At 35.1% G+C, this 16,880-nt stretch overlaps 4 protein-coding genes and 1 pseudogene across 6 annotated transcripts; 1 reads left to right on the forward strand and 4 right to left on the reverse strand.

The window, feature by feature from the left end:
- Positions 1 to 2: 2 nt before the first annotated feature.
- LOC117132578 lies at positions 3 to 451 on the reverse strand (annotated as a pseudogene).
- Positions 452 to 1,125: 674 nt separating this feature from the next.
- On the forward strand, positions 1,126 to 3,417 carry LOC103856185 (glycosyltransferase BC10). 3 transcript variants are annotated; one of them, XM_009133279.3, is made up of 3 exons: positions 1,126 to 1,863; positions 1,962 to 2,330; positions 2,682 to 3,417. In XM_009133279.3, exons 2-3 carry the CDS (start codon positions 2,013 to 2,015, stop codon positions 3,339 to 3,341), a joined length of 978 nt encoding a protein of 325 aa, XP_009131527.1. In that variant the 5' UTR covers positions 1,126 to 1,863; positions 1,962 to 2,012; the 3' UTR covers positions 3,342 to 3,417. The 3 variants fall into 3 exon arrangements, with proteins under 3 accessions (XP_009131527.1, XP_009131528.1, XP_009131526.1); XM_009133280.3 differs by having other exon boundaries at positions 2,185 to 2,330; XM_009133278.3 differs by having other exon boundaries at positions 1,126 to 2,330.
- Positions 3,418 to 4,317: 900 nt separating this feature from the next.
- LOC103856186 (probable glucomannan 4-beta-mannosyltransferase 11) lies at positions 4,318 to 7,560 on the reverse strand. The gene is made up of 9 exons (XM_009133281.3): positions 7,285 to 7,560; positions 7,102 to 7,200; positions 6,646 to 6,898; positions 6,413 to 6,523; positions 5,910 to 6,046; positions 5,511 to 5,624; positions 5,121 to 5,320; positions 4,827 to 5,018; positions 4,318 to 4,663 (listed from the first exon to the last, which is right to left on the reverse strand). Exons 1-9 carry the CDS (start codon positions 7,543 to 7,545, stop codon positions 4,516 to 4,518), a joined length of 1,515 nt encoding a protein of 504 aa, XP_009131529.1. The 5' UTR covers positions 7,546 to 7,560; the 3' UTR covers positions 4,318 to 4,515.
- Positions 7,561 to 10,534: 2,974 nt separating this feature from the next.
- Positions 10,535 to 15,587, reverse strand: LOC103856187. The gene is made up of 2 exons (XM_033287271.1): positions 13,794 to 15,587; positions 10,535 to 13,287 (listed from the first exon to the last, which is right to left on the reverse strand). Exons 1-2 carry the CDS (start codon positions 14,525 to 14,527, stop codon positions 12,519 to 12,521), a joined length of 1,503 nt encoding a protein of 500 aa, XP_033143162.1. The 5' UTR covers positions 14,528 to 15,587; the 3' UTR covers positions 10,535 to 12,518.
- Positions 15,588 to 15,851: 264 nt separating this feature from the next.
- LOC103856188 lies at positions 15,852 to 16,666 on the reverse strand. Its single transcript, XM_009133283.2, has one exon. The coding sequence runs from the start codon at positions 16,573 to 16,575 to the stop codon at positions 16,030 to 16,032; it is 546 nt and encodes a 181-aa protein (XP_009131531.1). The 5' UTR covers positions 16,576 to 16,666; the 3' UTR covers positions 15,852 to 16,029.
- Between the last annotated feature and the right edge of the window lie 214 nt (positions 16,667 to 16,880).

A 16,880-nucleotide genomic window follows, 5' to 3' on the forward strand; every position in this document is an offset into this window, starting at 1 on the left:
CACTACATGTTGGCTTTCCTTTCCCACCTTTCCTTGGTATCTAGCCTGACTTTAAAACAATACCGCATAAACACTGCATTAGCGTCAATACCTTGAAAATCTTTTTTTTTTAAATAGCAGAAAGAGCTTACCCTCAATGTAGCTTTTGTGGCCTCTTTGGTAATGTGGCTACTGTATTAGGATGATGAAGCTGTTCTGAGGTAGAAGTTGATTCTTTCGATATTTGAATTGCCTTTTACTTGCATACGTCTCTTGTGTAGCTCCTGTAATTTCGAAATCTGCTTTTCGGTGACGTTAGAGGTTGAAGAGACTGTGTTGACGCTAACAACGCTTTTTTCGATTCTCCTCTGCTTCTCTCTCTATTTCCACTCTCGTCCTCGTCGCCACCGCCTCCATGGTTTCTCCGTCGGCGTCCATCGCAAGTTCTTCCATAAAATTTTAAAACGACGCGGGACCATCCTTTTGCCGGTCTTTCTTTAATTATTTGGGAAATATACTGAAAATAACCCTCAAATATTACTTATATCTAACTAACGACCCGAATGTTTTGAATTAATACATAATACACCTTACACTTTCTATAGTATCCCCCCCCCACCCAATTTTGTTGTTGTTGTAATTTAACGTTTTTCCATCAAAATACTTGATTTATATGATGAATTTGTTCCCGGATGCTGATTCAAGTTACTCTACTAAATTATTATATCTTTCCGAAAATAAATGGTTTATGTGACAGCTTTAAGTAGAAATAAAAATTTCCAACTTGGTCTTTACTTACATTTTGTTCCTTGGCTAAGCAAAGTAATTAGACCTTAATAGTTTCTTAAAGAGAAAAAGACCAAAATAACACTAAATCAAGTTTTTGTTTCCAAACTAGCACTCAAGGTCAAAAGTCACAAAAATAGCACTTAAAGGGTGGGGTTTAGGAGTTAGAATTTAGGGTTTAGGGTTTAGAGTTTAAGTTTTAGGGTTTAGAGTTGAGAAGTGAGGTTTTGGGGATAAGATTTCAAATTTTGAAAAATAAAAAAATTTAAAATTTTCAAAAGATAAAATGCTATTTTGATCATTTTAATTTTTGAGTGCTATTTTTGTGATATAAACTTAGAAATGTGCTATTTTGGAGATTTGCCCTTTCTTAAAAGTAAATCACTAATAAAGTATGCCGCTGAATGCCGTATTTGACTAAATATTTAGCCACCAGAGGAAAAAGAAGAGGGAGAAAGTTTTGGCAATGACATCTAGTGCGCCTAAAATTAGGCATGAAATTGTGTTCCTCGGGTTCGTGGGTCAGCACCGAACATCTTGCGCACGCTTCTACTTTTTTTTAATACTAATTCGTATCACAAACGTCAGCACCGAACATCTTGCGCACCGTTAACCTCATTTTCAATTTGCCTAGTTTTTTTTTTTTTTACAAGGTGTCCCCTTTACTTAAACTGCAATCATTTGTACCTCTTACCCCGGCATATGGCAAGATAACACACTGTCAGATCGTGTGAATGTTTAAGATCTAAGACCTAAGTTTTTTTTATTCAACACATGACTATTAATGACTTAGTCACTAAACAATAGATGGAAAAAGCAAACAGGTCAACTCTTCATTCCATAGTCTACCCTGATAACGTACTTAGCTTGAAAACTCTCCTTTGACTTTGTCTAATACACTCCAAGTACCTTATTATTTATTCTTGCACACCTTGTAACAGCGCATGTATAATAACTGTTGCAGAACCCTTAACGATCACAGTCCCTCTCTCCTCTCTCTCTTTCTGTCCAATATGGGCGTTATTGATCAAAAGAGCAAGAAAGAAGATGAACACCCAATGATCTCAAAGCCCTCGAGATTGATTCTCTTAGTAAAGGGTAAGCATCTGTTAAGCCCGCTCGTTTTCATCACTGGTTTCTCAATTGGTCTCTTTCTTTGTCTGCAACTAAAATCCTTCCACATGCCGACGATGAAGACACAACAACAATCCTTCTGGTCCACATTACTATTCAACCACACAACAACAATGGAGACCAAACAAGAGCTGCAACTACAAGTACTTCAACACAACATGACGGATCAAGAACTCTTTACCAGGGTCTCCTCATTATCATCATCAAAATCATCTTCATGGTTTGGATGGAGATATAATAATGATGAGAAGATGGTTGTCAAAGTGGCTTTCATGTTCTTGACAGGTCGCGGACTCCCATTGGCTTCTTTATGGGATAAGTTCTTTGAAGGACACGAAGGGTATTATTCCATTTATATTCATACTCATCCATCTTTTCAAGACCATTACCCTGAAACATCCGTCTTCTACTCAAGAAGAATCCCAAGCCAGGTGATTCTTAACATCATTAATTAGTTAATGACCTTTTTCTCTTTCCTTAACTCCTCCTAATTCCTATATATGATTCATATATTTTGAGTAATTGAAGGCCATGTTAAAATCCTTGTGCTTTGTAGCTTGATTCACACAAGGAACTACAAAAGGTTTTAATTGGACGGCTTTTTATTAATATTAAAACATAAATTTACCTGATTTAGCATTAATTAGTTCACAAAATTAGATTCAATACCCCTTAGAAGCTTGTATTTGTGTAAATAATGTTTAGATTATTATATGATCAAAAAAATGTTTAATTATTTTAACATTAATAATGATGATGGTTTGTGACAAAAAATGAAACAGGCGGTCTATTGGGGAACATCATCAATGGTAGACGCAGAGAGAAGACTCTTAGCCAACGCTCTCCTCGACGAATCAAACCAAAAATTTGTCCTCTTGTCCGATTCTTGCATCCCACTTTACAATTTCACAACCATCTATGACTACTTAACCGGCACTAATCTCAGCTTCATCGGCTCATTCGACGACCCAAGAAAATCTGGTCGAGGCCGGTACAACCCCCAAATGCATCCACAAATCAATATCACACATTGGCGTAAAGGATCACAATGGTTTGAAACCACACGCGAGCTAGCTCTTCATATAATCTCAGACACGGTCTATTACAAGGTATTCGACCAGCATTGCAAACCGCCTTGTTACATGGACGAACATTACATCCCAACTCTCGTTCATATGTTGCATGGAGAGATGAGCTCAAACCGGTCTTTGACTTGGGTTGATTGGTCGAAAGCCGGTCCACATCCTGGACGGTTTATTTGGCCTGATATTACTGATGAGTTTCTTAACCGTATCCGGTTTACAGAGGAGTGTGCGTATTATGGTCGTGATGGTGAGAATGTTACAACTTCTAAATGTTTTTTGTTTGCGAGGAAATTCACAAAAGAGACTTTAGAACCTTTGTTAAGAATCTCTCCTGCAGTTCTTGGCTTTGGTCCGTAATCACTTCAATCTTTGTAATTTTTTTTCAGTTAGTAAATATCAGTATGCTAATAAAGTGATAATATTTAGAATTTCATTCTTGCAATCACATTTTCGTCATTTGTCTCCAAATGTTGGCTACCCCACCTGATTTAACCGATCAATAACCAAAGAGCGGACAGGTCAAGCGAAAATTACCAAGGCAGATACGTTCACTTACTGGATAACATTCTTGTTCATTTACTGAGGTATTTCGTTGAATTCTCAAATATTTGATCGAGTAATTGAGTACCTAATTATCATGTATATATGTACACATTTTTCAAATTAATATATAAAAATATAACTTCTGTAGAAAAAGACAACTTGGCAATAATGCTGAAAGGGAGCAGCATCAGTCTTCTAGTTATTTGTTTTTAGGGATCTACCAAAATATTACCATACTTTTTCAGAAGTCTCTGAAAATGTACCACACAACATTTGGCTGTCGGAAACACATCTGTCTTATGCGGTATAATATGTTTTCTTATATAAAAAAAGAAAAAAATGTTACCTTTACAGAGGGACGTGCAGTAGAGCACCTTTACTAGTTGTCAAAATAATTTGAGATGGGGACAATACTATGAACCAAACTTAAAAAAAAATGATTGGTGGGAGAGTAAAAGAATCGGAACCAGGTTCTTTTCTTTTTTACTCCAAGCTTCTTAGAATCAGTGGAAATGTTAATGAACATGAAAAGGACGAGGAAACTTATGAATCTAAAATCATCATGAGATTCAACAAATTGCACTTTACATAATCCTCGCCAAACTATCTGAACCGAAGAACTAACATCTGTACAACAATTAGAATCAGTGGAAATGTTAATGAACATGAAAAGGACGAGGAAACTTATGAATCTAAAATCATCATGAGATTCAACAAATTGCACTTTACATAATCCTCGCCAAACTATCTGAACCGAAGAACTAACATCTGTACAACAATTAAATGGATATACGCTTTAAAAAAACAATTAAAATGAATATATTATTGAATTCTATACCAAAAACTAAACTAATTCTAAAATCTGGAAAAATAGGATTGTACTCTTAGCAACTTCCAATGTATTGCTTAGTTGGAGTCATAACGGTTAATTATACTAATTATATATTATATTTTGCTTGATGAGAAGAAGATGCCTACATAGGACATTTTAAGTTCCGACAAAACCAACTCCACATATAATAAATGCAAGAGCCTGCATGAATAGATAAATGTATAACAATGTACTCCCGAAGGCAAAGTCGTAGCATGCACAACACAGTATGTATATCCCCACCATCATCTCTTTTAGGTTTAATCTGCAATGAAACAATTCTTTCTCCAGTTAATATTCTTAAAATTTGTTTGATGGCATTATTTAGTTGTTTGTATGTTGTACCATCTCACTAATTTTGAAGATGAAGCTTATGAAAGATTAACCCGATATTGATTGCTACTTATTTATTTTAACTAAATCTTTACCTTTGCAGAATCCCATTGCGAGGTTTTTTCACTTGAGGAAGTAACTTAGTTTCAAGAGCATCTCCTAGTTTTTCGGTGACGACCCATTCATTTACTCTTCCTCCTTCAAGTAAGCCGATGAAAGTTCCTTTGGTCCGATGCATAGCCATTACATTCTCGAACAAGACCCAGAAAAACACGAGATAGAAGGATCTACGTGCATGCAAATAATTAATGGTAAATATTATACAGTGTACCTCAAGTATTATATAACAATGAAAATGCTGCGGTTATACGAAAGTACGTAGTACTAACCTTGGCGTGGCAATGGCAGTAAAGAAAGTGATCACAAAAGGAACGTAGATAGTTGACCAAGTGGGAATGTTGACTTCGTAAAAGAATACGCTCGTAGGAAGAACGATGCAATAGAAGAAGAAAGTGAAGAAATGAACTAAGATTTTCCGTAGAAAGAAGAAGCTGTATATCACATACAGTTTCTTCCAAATCACCACTCTCTGTTCACAATAGCAAATCAAATTCATTACAAATCGTTTTTTTTTTGTTTGTAGATATTGCTCAAAGATCAAACCATAGAGAAACTGACATTGACATCATCATTCATGCCTCACGTTAAATGTTGGCACGTGCGACCAACAGGTTTCACGTGCTACCTCAAAATGAAATAGTTGAAGTTAGGAAAAGTACCTTATTGTGAATAATTTCCATAGTCATTTTCCTGAAGAGATTAGCTGGACCGCATGACCATCGATGTTGCTGGAATCTAAAAGCCTTGAACTGGCTTGGAAGCTCACTTTTCACCTACAACAACAATTCTCTTTGTCATATAAAAATCTTATTAATTGACATCCACACGTAAATACATATTATAATTGTTCCTAATGGAATATGTTATCAGATTGTTGCTATTAACATTTCAAAAATCATGTTCAACTTGTGTGTGCAAAGCAAACATCACATGTGACGAATATTAATTAGGTTTTGGACTGTCTATACGAGTTAAAAAAAACTAGGTTTGGACTCACATTAATTAATTAATTATCCCCCCCCCCCACCAAAAAAATAAAAATAAAATATGAAACGTACCTCGATGTCATTGACGAAGACAAATTTCCAGCCGTGTAAACCAACACGAACGGCCAAGTCCATATCCTCCACGGTGGTCCGGTCTTTCCAACCTCCAGCTTCTTCCATCCCCGCCAATCTCCACACACCGGCTGTCCCTGCAAAACTCCAGTTATATTGTTTAAGTTGGAGCTTTACAAAAAAACATCAAGATTTTCTTGTTCCTAGTGAGAGATCTCTATAAAATAACGAGCCCGATTTAGAATAGATGTATATTTTATATTGCTATAGGAAAAATCAACATTTAATTACTAAAACCCATGATTTTACCATATATTAAAATACCAGTTTCAGTTCAACAAATAAAAAAATATATATATATACAAGTGTGGCTTGTTTTAGCGGATATTAGTCTATAGAAAAAAATATAAAATTAGAGTATCTATATAAGAAATTAATAAATATAAGAGTTAAGTTTTCTACCAGAGGATAAATTATTTAAATGAAAGTTGATGGATATGTACCATTAAAGCCAAAGAAGGCATGTCTAGTGGATCCGGATTCTTGCTCTGCCATAAAATGGTAATTTAGTGACATCTCCTGCATCCTAGTCATCAAGCACTTGTTTGCGTTCACTGCACCAAAGAATCATTTCATTTCCAATAATACTACAAGGCACAATCATAGTGTATATATAACTTATTATCTCAAAACCAATAATGTGTCGAAACAAGTTTTTATCGTAAAGTATCTATACCAAATTTCCATCGAGCTTGAACAAGAGCGAGCTCAGGATTGTGGATGAGAAACGGGACAGTGCGGTGGAGGTAATCAGGCTCTGGCTGGAAATCAGCGTCGAAGATGGCAATGTAGTTGCATTGTTTGACATAGCTATGCCTCATGCCTTGTTTAAGAGCTCCAGCTTTGTAGCCATTTCTATTGTCTCTCCTCTCACATTTTATGTTTATACCCTTGCTTGCCCACTTTGCACATTCCATGCTCACCATTTCCTGCCATTAAGACATTAAAACACTTGAATATCAACAATAAATCATTGTTGTTATAAGAAAAAAAAACATAACATTTAGGTGTCTTTATAAGTAACTAATAAAAGAAAAAGAAAGTAAAGTATTTTTTATATATATTACAATGTGAACAAAATATTTTATTAGTAGTTAGCTAGCATGCGTTTGAAAAGGTCAATTATGTGTACCATGATGGTGGGATCAGTTGAATCATCTAAAACTTGAATGATAACTCTATCCAATGGCCATATGAGTCTGCAAGCAGCACCTATGGATAGCTGAAAAACCTGTGGGTTCAAAACAAAATCGAATTTGAAAGACGTGGATCATCATTATTGAATACTTAATCAGTCCATAAGCTTATTAAGTACCTCTCGTTCATTGTACATTGGGATTTGGACAAGAACCATCGGATAGTTTTGGTTTCCGACCTCTATGTCCTCCTGCATTGCCTCCCATTTGTAGATCTTTTCGGGTTTGCGTTTAAACAGCTTGACGTAAATAACTACAATGTTCATATACACACTTTCCACGAAAACTAACAAAGAGATGACCAAACATATAGCCACTAGACATTTGAACAGTGGAACTAGAAGTAGACTCCTCGCTTGTCTCAACCACATGGTTTCCATGCTTTTATATATACACTCTTCACACCATTACGTGCTTCAAGCTTTTCGAAAGTCACAGCTGCATCTTCATAACTCCTTCCTTGGAACTTGTCGCAAAGGAAACATAGCTATTTTTCTTCTCAGAATCAAGATATGGGATGTGAGATAGAATGGTGAGGAAAAGCAGAGGGGTTTAGAAAGGTTTTTGTATTATTGTCTATCAGTGACTGACTTGAGAGAGATTCTCTTCTTCTTTTTTATAGATTAATTAAATAATTTATCTCCTATTTAAGAATGTTGTTTTTAATCATTATTCATCGTCGTTTTACCGAATCATGTGGCCAGATCTTGAACATTATCATAGCTAGTGGGAACAACGAAATGAGAAAAAGACCAAACAAAGGTTTCACTCAGTCTCACTACTTTTATTCATAATTTTACCCGTGTTATGGTACACTATGCAGTCACGCACATGTATGTTAACTTTTAACTTTCGTTTTTTGCTACAATTTATGATAAACATATCCGTTTGTAATCCCCTTCTTATTAATGGAGGAGCATTGATAGAAATAAACCTTGGTCTCATGTGTTTATTACATGAGTGTCATTTCTTAGGTGTCATCACCACATGCACTTTCATTTACTTTTTTAAAAAACTCTTCATGAACTAGAAAAATTACAAACAAATGCCACTGGTCATTACATTATACTATATGATTTCGGATTTCAAAATAACCTTCGGATTACATTTCGATTTAAAAAAAAAATGGGATCTAAATAAGGCAGCATATTAACTCCTTCCTAATAGAGACTTTATGGTATGTTCGAAAATTTGGAAATGTTTCATTTAAATAAGGCAACACAATAAGTGTCTCATCTAAAGTTATGTACGCTTTAGTACAATTTTTGATTCTTTAAACGTGTTACAACTAAGTTCTTTAACCTGTATCAGTACTTGGTACATCTAAAGTTCATATCAAAATTCATAAAACTAATCTTGCAACAAGCAAACTATGTTTATCATAAAACTAATCTAAAATCGTTTATCATAATGTTCATATTATAACCTATATGAATTTTCATATCAAATCGTTTTATGATATTTTTGATTCAATTCATCGAAAATAACCAATTAAACCCAAGACTTAATGCTTCAAAATATTAATGAAACACAATTGAATTGTTAACGTAATCAAGGAAACTAAATTCAAAGAATTGAAAAACTTACCTTAATCGATAGGGGAATGATTCTGAAATATTTTTATACATTGTTCCTTTTATATTTTATTAGACAATTGCTTATGTTTCATTTAATATTATATTTATAATTTACCCGCATACAAACAAATATACAATTTAATTTTAATGGCTATAATCCGTACTTTCTTTCATATATTTTTCTTACTATGACTTTAACTTTTATTATGTCTACATATTAAAAATTATAATATTTTAATAATCTCTTCGCTCCGCGCAGGGCGCGGGTTATCACCTAGTTACATGGTAAAAGAGTATATATATTTAGCATGTAACATATTAAGTTTTTATTTTGCTAAAATGTAAATATCATTGAAAATTAAAGAAGATCCGATTTTACAACACTTAATCCTAATTCTCTTTGTTAGCTTGGCAAAAAATCTAAAAACAATTAAACACAATTCTGAACATTAAGTTTTGTTAAACATTTTTTGTAAGTGTTTATTCTTTCAGTTACAAAAAATGTGTATTCTTTACAAACATGTAATAAACGTTTCGTACGTATAAATACATTGCTTTAGCGCGTATGAAGCGATAACAATGAAACTCCTGTATAACTATAATCTAAATCAAATCACTCTGAACTAAAACACAACTGTAAAATAAACAATACTGTAATTTTGGAGAACAAGAACAATTATATTTTTTCAAAAGAAAGAAAGAGAGAACTGATTACCCAAAAAAAAAAAAAAAAGAGAGAACAGTTAATGATCTGTCTCTGTGTGGTATACTCGTATTAATGGCAACCATAGTCTTTCACAGTTCTTTCGTACCTAGGAAAGATTCATATTTATCAACGGAAACATGTTTTTCCTTTTCTTTGAAACTGAGAGTCTGTGACTTGACTGATTAGAGATTTTATCAAATATGCCTTTATACTATGTGGAATAATACTGACCACAAGAGAAAATGGAAATGTGACAATAATACTCTAATATTATCAGCTAAAAAAGAAAGGCGAGAAATGAAAAGTACATCAGATCTGGAATATGTCTTCTTGGCACTACAAAAAAAAGTAATGTCCCACTTGACTTTTGTCCCATTGATACGCAAGTGGGAATGTCAACTATTCAACAAGAGTCGAATAATCATGTGCGGTGTATTCCACGCGCTAAAAGTAGGGCTTCAGGGATGTACATGGGGTTGCTCGGCCCGGTAAGTGTACTGTTACTACCGAATCGGGTTAGAACCAATTGTTTGCTTTAAGACAATTAAGGCCCATTAATAAATGACCGTTGGGACATGGAAAGCTGTGTTTAACATAGGTAACAATTTTACTAGGAGCTCCAAAACCCATTTTATAAATTATTATATAATATATGTTATACACCCTCAATTTTATCTAAATTGTCGTTATAGTATAGTGTAAAATTTTTATTTCAAAATAAATATCGTTTTAAAATTTCAATGTAAAATTTATTAATTTAATATGCTAAATGTTTTTTTTATATTCTTTAGTCTATTTTTATTGATAGAAATGTGATTAAGTGTATAGAAAATGATGTTTTATTTAGAAAATGTAGAAAATCAAATATATTTTTAATTTGTGTGTATAAATTTAAAACGACAAATAAAATGAAATAGAGGAAGTAGTTCAAAACAAACATATTTTGTATGCCAAAATATATGTATATAAAAATATATCTTACCAAAAATCTGGTAAGTTTTTCATGTTCTTTTCAAAAGATTCACTACATCCAATAATTATTTTATTTAGACAATGTAACTCAAACATTTGTTCTGTTTTGCTCTGAAATTTCTTTATTTATTGTAATTTGGACCTTTTCTCCACTTGTTCTTGTTCACAATCTCGATTTAAAGTAATTAAATCCTAGAGAGTATATACTAGTCTGGACTGCAAATCTTATCATCGCAGCTAGAAAACACAGAACGATAAGATCTCATAAACATTTTATATGTTTGTAAGGAAACAAAATACAGGAAAATGCTTTGTTATGCCTTTTAGCAGCTACCAGTTATTTTGTTTTAAATGTTAAATTTATTCAATTCAAAAACTTTTTACATGTTTTAAAAAGCTCCAAGCTAAACCGACACAAAACTATATACATCAAAATCTCAGTAGGATACGATTCAGGAACATGTGATTGATCTTGGTCATTACATCAGAGCCGCATTCAACAATATGACCCACCATTTTGTTAATTCCTATGTAACTCTTAACTTGAGAAACATGTTCACAACCAAACCACTATATTTTGAACTGCTTTATGAAGTTAACATATTCACATATTGTAAGGCTAGATGAACTTCCAATTTATATCAAGTGGTTATAACTTATAAGTGTATTTATCCTAACTCTTTATATATTACTCCATTAATTTTTCAACTATCGATGTGAACTTCAATCATTCATTAACTCTATCCTTCACACTCAAGTATGAATAATCGTAGGAAAGTATACCAAAAAAAAAAAAAAACAATCGTAGGAACAACATCCACAATGTTCTCAACATCGGGTGACTCTAATACTATCATATGTTTGGATAAAAACTAAGTACTGTAAATTTTTTTTTTTTCATTTTGTTCTTTAGCCTTACCCTTACATGCTTATTTATACAAATTACATAACTTTATAACATGTTCTTACATGATAGAATAAGAAACCTAATCAAAACATTAATGCTACTTTCATAATAGTTAGATGGAAATATATTTTACTCGATCTCGTAATCTTTGAGATTTTCTAATACATATAAAACAGACTTATTCTTGGGTTCACTCCCTAGGGTGAACCTCTAGGTTCACCAACCAATAGGATTATTTTATTTTATATTCGAAATCTTTTAAAAAAAGAAACAAAATATTTTCTCAAGCTATAAGTTATATTATATTTTTAAAATAAAAAGGTTAAAATAAATAAATTAAAAAAGTAGTAATTAAAAATATATATTTTTAACATTCTTAGCAAAATACTAAACCCTAAATCCTAATCCCTAATCCTTAATCTCTAAACCCTAAACCCTAAATCCTAAATCCTAAACCTTTGGGAAAATCTTAAACTCTTGGATAAATCTTAAACTTCAAATCAAAAACACTAAACACTCAAGGGTTTACGGTTTAGGGTTTAGGGTTTTAAGATTTAGTGTTTTTGATTTAGAGTAGGAATTATCCAAGGGTTTGGAGTTTGTCCAAGGGTTTATAGGGTTTATGATTTAGGGTTTAGGGATTAGGATTTAGGGTTTAGTGTTTTGATGACGACGATAAAAATATTTTTTTTTTTTAATTTGTTTTTCTGTAACTACTATTTTTTTCTAATTTTTTAACCTTTTTATTTTAAAAACATAATATATCTTGACAATATTTTGTTTCCTTTTTTAAAAAATATCGAATTTGAAATAATGAAGTCCTATTGGTTGGTGAATCTAGAGGTTCATACTAGGGGTGGATCCAAGAATAACTCTATAAAACAAGATTAACTATAAAATCATCCAAATACAGTAGAATCAACTTATGGATATCAACAAATTCTTACCCGGGCAAACAAAAAGAAATAAACGATATAACAAATTTCTTTACAGAATGTATCTGGAAAGATAAAAAGACATCTGATCATCATGTGATATAGTATTACAACAACAAAGTGCGTGAAACAAGGATCACGTTGACTGAGAGAAAAAAAAAAAGGCAGAACCATGCGTGTGAGGGAACCAAAACAAAACTGTAAAACCAAATGCTTGAAACTACATCAACATGATAATTGTTTTTTTACTACTCTCTCAACCATTATGGATGCGTAGCTTACCGAGAGCTTCAGTCAGCATCATGGTTTGTAACTGAGACGGTATTATGGGAGCTGGTGGCTGAGTTTTGTAAATCTGAGCACAAACTGTATCGTCATCGAGGTGATCAATGTTATAGATGTGATCATCTCTAAGGACAGCTTCACTTGATGTTTGTACCGAGGAATCAACTGGTTTGGGTGGAGGGTACAACTCTGGAGCTAGAGGGCTGCTGGTGCGGACCATTGGGAAATCAACTTGGTGGGTGTTTAAAACAGGTTTGGGTGGAGGAGGGTATATATGTGAGGACAACTCTGTAGCTAGAGGGCTGCTGGTGCGAACCATTGGGAAATCAACTTGGTGGGTGTTTAAAACATTGTTGTGTTTCACAGGTGGTGCTTGAACGTGCCTTGAACTGTACTGATCAACTGGACTGTAGTAGATTGGGTATGGCTGTGGCGGGAGTTGATACTGTAGGTGGTTTGTGTGAGGATATGTTGTGGCAGGCAATGTAATAGGTGAGGTTCCAGTAATGTAAGGCTGTCCAGTGTAAACGACATGGGTATGCTGTTGTTGAGATTGGTTAAGATATGGTGGATACCCCGAAACTGGGACTTGAACTGGAACTGGTTTGTTTAGCTCAGCCTCGTACATGTTAGAAGATAATTTGTTTTCCAAAACATGAGGACGTGTTGGTAGCTCGTGAGAAGAGATTTGGGTGATGGCACTTGAACTAAACGCAATTAGAGGACTTGCTTCTTCGTCTCTGCAAATATATACAATCTTTAGGAACACAAGACAACTCAAATTCATATACTTATAGTATATATGCAGCCTAGGAAGATGCTCTAACACAAGGTCCTTACACAATAGCAAACAAGACAAACTACTGATTGCCTAGCCTATGAACTCATTCCACATTTCATGCATATAGAAGGAAGATCTATATTCATCAACAGGACCACTCCAACATCATGTTTTTTTTTTCACATTACTTCAAAACTATCACCCACATATAAACTAGCTCTATACTAATATCACACTCATATTTGTCATTCAGAGAGATGCAACCGGTCCTGAGATTTAGAAAAGTATAAATATTTTAAGATAAATCTTTTATTTTTATTTTACAATTTGAGCCATGAAATTTATGTATATTAATTTTTCAAAATTTGGTTTCAATAGGTTTTGTCCATGACCGACCCGACCTGTAGAAGTCTTAGAACGCCTAGCTATTTCATACAGTAGTGAAGTAGTTAGATAATGCAATACCTTGTCACTGATTCTACCGGAGAATATTTGACCTGAGAAATGCCCTCGCCGGACCTTTTCACCGGAGGTAAATTGCTCGAAGAAGCCGAGGATGACGTGGAGCCTAAGTTCGAACTGGTCTCCTGCGTCATAGACTCCTGTCCGTTAACATCTCCACTAAGATCTCGCCCAGTCAGCATCATCTCCGCGCTCTTTAACGCGTCTACGAACCACGTTTCAGTCTTTGGATGAGTCAGCACAGGCTTGGACTCTTCTCTTCCGAGCCAATCAGTATCCGCCACCGCTTTACACCGAGCCAGACCTCCCTGACTCGCACCACCGCCTTCACTCGTTTTCGAAGGGAATAGAAACAATCTGATGCGCGTTTTCGGAGCCGATGACGGCTCGCACGTGAGATATCCGTGCTCCTCCATCATGATCTGAACGTCCTCATCCGTCGCGATGGAGATGAGCGAGTCCAGCTCCTGATCAGGGAGCTGGTACTTCACCTTGAAGTCGTAAGAGACTCCGAGCGTAGCCGCAAGGTGGCTAACTAGCGAAGCGAAGCTCGTCTCCGCCGCGGGGGGAAGGGCCACGATACGAGTATCTCCGCCCACGTAGCGCTGCGATACTATGTTACCGCCGTATCTACAAATCACCCGCAACTTTCCATTTCTTCCGTTATTATTCGACCTCCGGGGGGAAACTTTCGTGCCTTCCGTTACGGTGGCTGAAGCGGAGTAGACGGTGGTCATGGTGGTGCAGTTATGGTGAGCAAACGCCGTTTATAAACGGTCGATTTTTCTTTTGTATTAAATATCAGAGTAGTTTTGCTTAACTGTGACTGGGACGGCAACGTTAGCATTAACTGACTGTATCAATATGGGGAGGTACGTTGGACTATTTAACGGATGTGCGCGTAACTTTTAAACGGGTATTTTCACCGGGTCGGGTTAAGAATAATATCCAATAGCGGATTTCCCGCGATCCATATTAGCTTCCATAAATAAATCAGTTTATAAAGTAAATCTACAAAAACATTAAAAATATAATAAGTTAAATGAAAATTAAAAATTTCAAAAAACATCTAAAATTATACACGTTTCAGATATCATATTATAGGTTGTTTTTAAAAATTCAGGCATATTTAGAAAAAATTAAATGTTCTGCTTAACCTTTAATTAATGTAAAGTTTTGTTTGGATATGATATTTAAAAAGATAGGGATAAGATCCGTCTCAAATCAAATCGATGTAATATACATATTGTTAGGAAGGTATGACATAGTCCAAAAAAATCCAGCCATCTCTACTTGAAGTGTCTAGAAAATTCTAGAGAAGTCTTTGCTCCACGCGACCCATGTTAGATCTGCTTGATTCGTTTTGTTTGTTTGGTTTCTAGAAATGTTAATTAATTCAATCAGAGTTGGTCTTGTTACACCGATAAAAAATGGTTATAGGGCAGTGTGGGATTTATACATATTTGTGAAAAGATTCGAGATTTTGACTGTATGAGGATCACGTAGCTAAGCTATGCATAGTTATTTTTCCATTGCTATGTGTTTAACTTGTTGAAATTTACCACCTGGATGATTACAATTATTGCTCATAATGGGAAATATATGGTTCGCCACAGGTTATCTTCATTCAACACTTCGTTGCTTTTAATTGGAATAAACTTATAGTATCTAATCCTGTCAGTCTTGTTGATCACTTGATCTTGTGATCTCTACCATCTACAAGGCTATATTTTGTTGCACGTTTCATGTTAATGGTCAGCAATAAATGAAAGAACATACTGAAGGCCAATGCCCAGGTAACAACATTGAAAAAAATGGAATAGGAGTTTTGATTCTCAAAATTGAAGAGAGAGCTCAAGGGAGAAGCCAAGAAGCTGCAAGAAACATACCATTCAGCCTGGATTTTTTGGTCAATAGATCATGGCGTAAAAGAGATTGCTTTGCATTGTGCGTTTCATTCTTTCTACTTTCAAAGTTGTTTCCTTTGTGGTTCACCCAGTTAACAGTTGTGGTCTGGAGATTGTTACTAGTTTCTTAATACCAAAAAATTAAAGAGCAATATAAATCCATAGGAAACATATTATATATATGTAGTAAATCACTGACAAGAATAACAAATAGATCAACAAATGAACAAATCACAATACCACCGACAGAACACAAATCAAAAACCAACATTTGATATTGATATAGATCTCAACAAATCTCACACAATACAAAAAAGAAAAGACAACTAAGCTCAAACTTGAAACGACAATGGCCATTCCTTAAGATTCTCCTCGCTCTGTACCTTACCGGTTCTCTTCATATTACTATCACCACCATCGACATAACCAAAATACTTCAAGAAGAAACCCAACACGAGAACTACCCACTCAAGACAAAAGATCGCAACACAGAGCCCACCACAGAGTTTCAAAATCACAGCAGCATCATCCTCGCGGACATACGACCTGAGACTCCCGAGGAAGTTAGCCGTGTTGGTGAAGATGAGAACGGAGACGGACCCTTGGAATATAGCCGTGAGCACGGTGGCCACCATGTGAGCGGCGTACCACCGGTTCTTCCCGCAAGAAGCGGCGGTGCAGCCGGAGATGGCGGCGGCGATGGTGGTGGCGTGGAGGAGGATGAGGAGGAAGCCGCAGACGGAGGGGATCAGGCGGAGGGAGAGCGTGAGGAAGATGCAGCTCGAGGCGGTGCCGAGGAGGATGTAGTTGGCGAAGAGGAAGATCTTGTGGGTGTGGTAGTGAGATTCGTCGACTGATGGAGAAGAGATCAAACCCATGATGGACTTTGTGATTTTCAGAATTGGTGATGCTGACCAGAAGAAGAAGAGAGAGTGTGATGTGAGGATATGAGATGAGCACAAGGAGGAGGAGTCTGTTTATGTAGAGTGGTAAAGAGAGATTCATAACGGTCGAGTTTCTAAATATGACCGTTGGATTTCGAACAGCTTGTTATTTGTCTTTTTCTAATTTTGATTTTTTCAGTAAGGTGGGGCCATTGGGCTGTAGATGGGCTCAAATTATACAAGTGTTCGATTGTTATTGGGCTTTATTATATAGTCCAATAGTTCGGCCTGGATCTTAT

Source organism: Brassica rapa, chromosome A03, assembly GCF_000309985.2.
Source record: "Brassica rapa cultivar Chiifu-401-42 chromosome A03, CAAS_Brap_v3.01, whole genome shotgun sequence".
Classification (NCBI taxonomy): domain Eukaryota; kingdom Viridiplantae; phylum Streptophyta; class Magnoliopsida; order Brassicales; family Brassicaceae; genus Brassica; species Brassica rapa.

What these genes read in the sequence shown, in the direction of transcription:
- LOC103856185 (XM_009133278.3), top strand. Translation starts at nt 1,710, where the DNA reads ATGTATAATAACTGTTGCAGAACCCTTAACGATCACAGTCCCTCTCTC. An exon ending in CAAGAAGAATCCCAAGCCAG is followed by an intron (nt 2,331 to 2,681) that starts GTGATTCTTAAC and finishes AAAATGAAACAG; the next exon opens with GCGGTCTATTGGGGAACATC.
- LOC103856186 (XM_009133281.3), bottom strand. Translation starts at nt 7,545, where the DNA reads ATGGAAACCATGTGGTTGAGACAAGCGAGGAGTCTACTTCTAGTTCCA. An exon ending in CAACTGATCCCACCATCATG is followed by an intron (nt 6,899 to 7,101) that starts GTACACATAATT and finishes TCTTAATGGCAG; the next exon opens with GAAATGGTGAGCATGGAATG. An exon ending in ACTGCCATTGCCACGCCAAG is followed by an intron (nt 5,019 to 5,120) that starts GTTAGTACTACG and finishes GCATGCACGTAG; the next exon opens with ATCCTTCTATCTCGTGTTTT.
- LOC103856187 (XM_033287271.1), bottom strand. Translation starts at nt 14,527, where the DNA reads ATGACCACCGTCTACTCCGCTTCAGCCACCGTAACGGAAGGCACGAAA. An exon ending in CCGGTAGAATCAGTGACAAG is followed by an intron (nt 13,288 to 13,793) that starts GTATTGCATTAT and finishes ATATATTTGCAG; the next exon opens with AGACGAAGAAGCAAGTCCTC.
- LOC103856188 (XM_009133283.2), bottom strand. Translation starts at nt 16,575, where the DNA reads ATGGGTTTGATCTCTTCTCCATCAGTCGACGAATCTCACTACCACACC.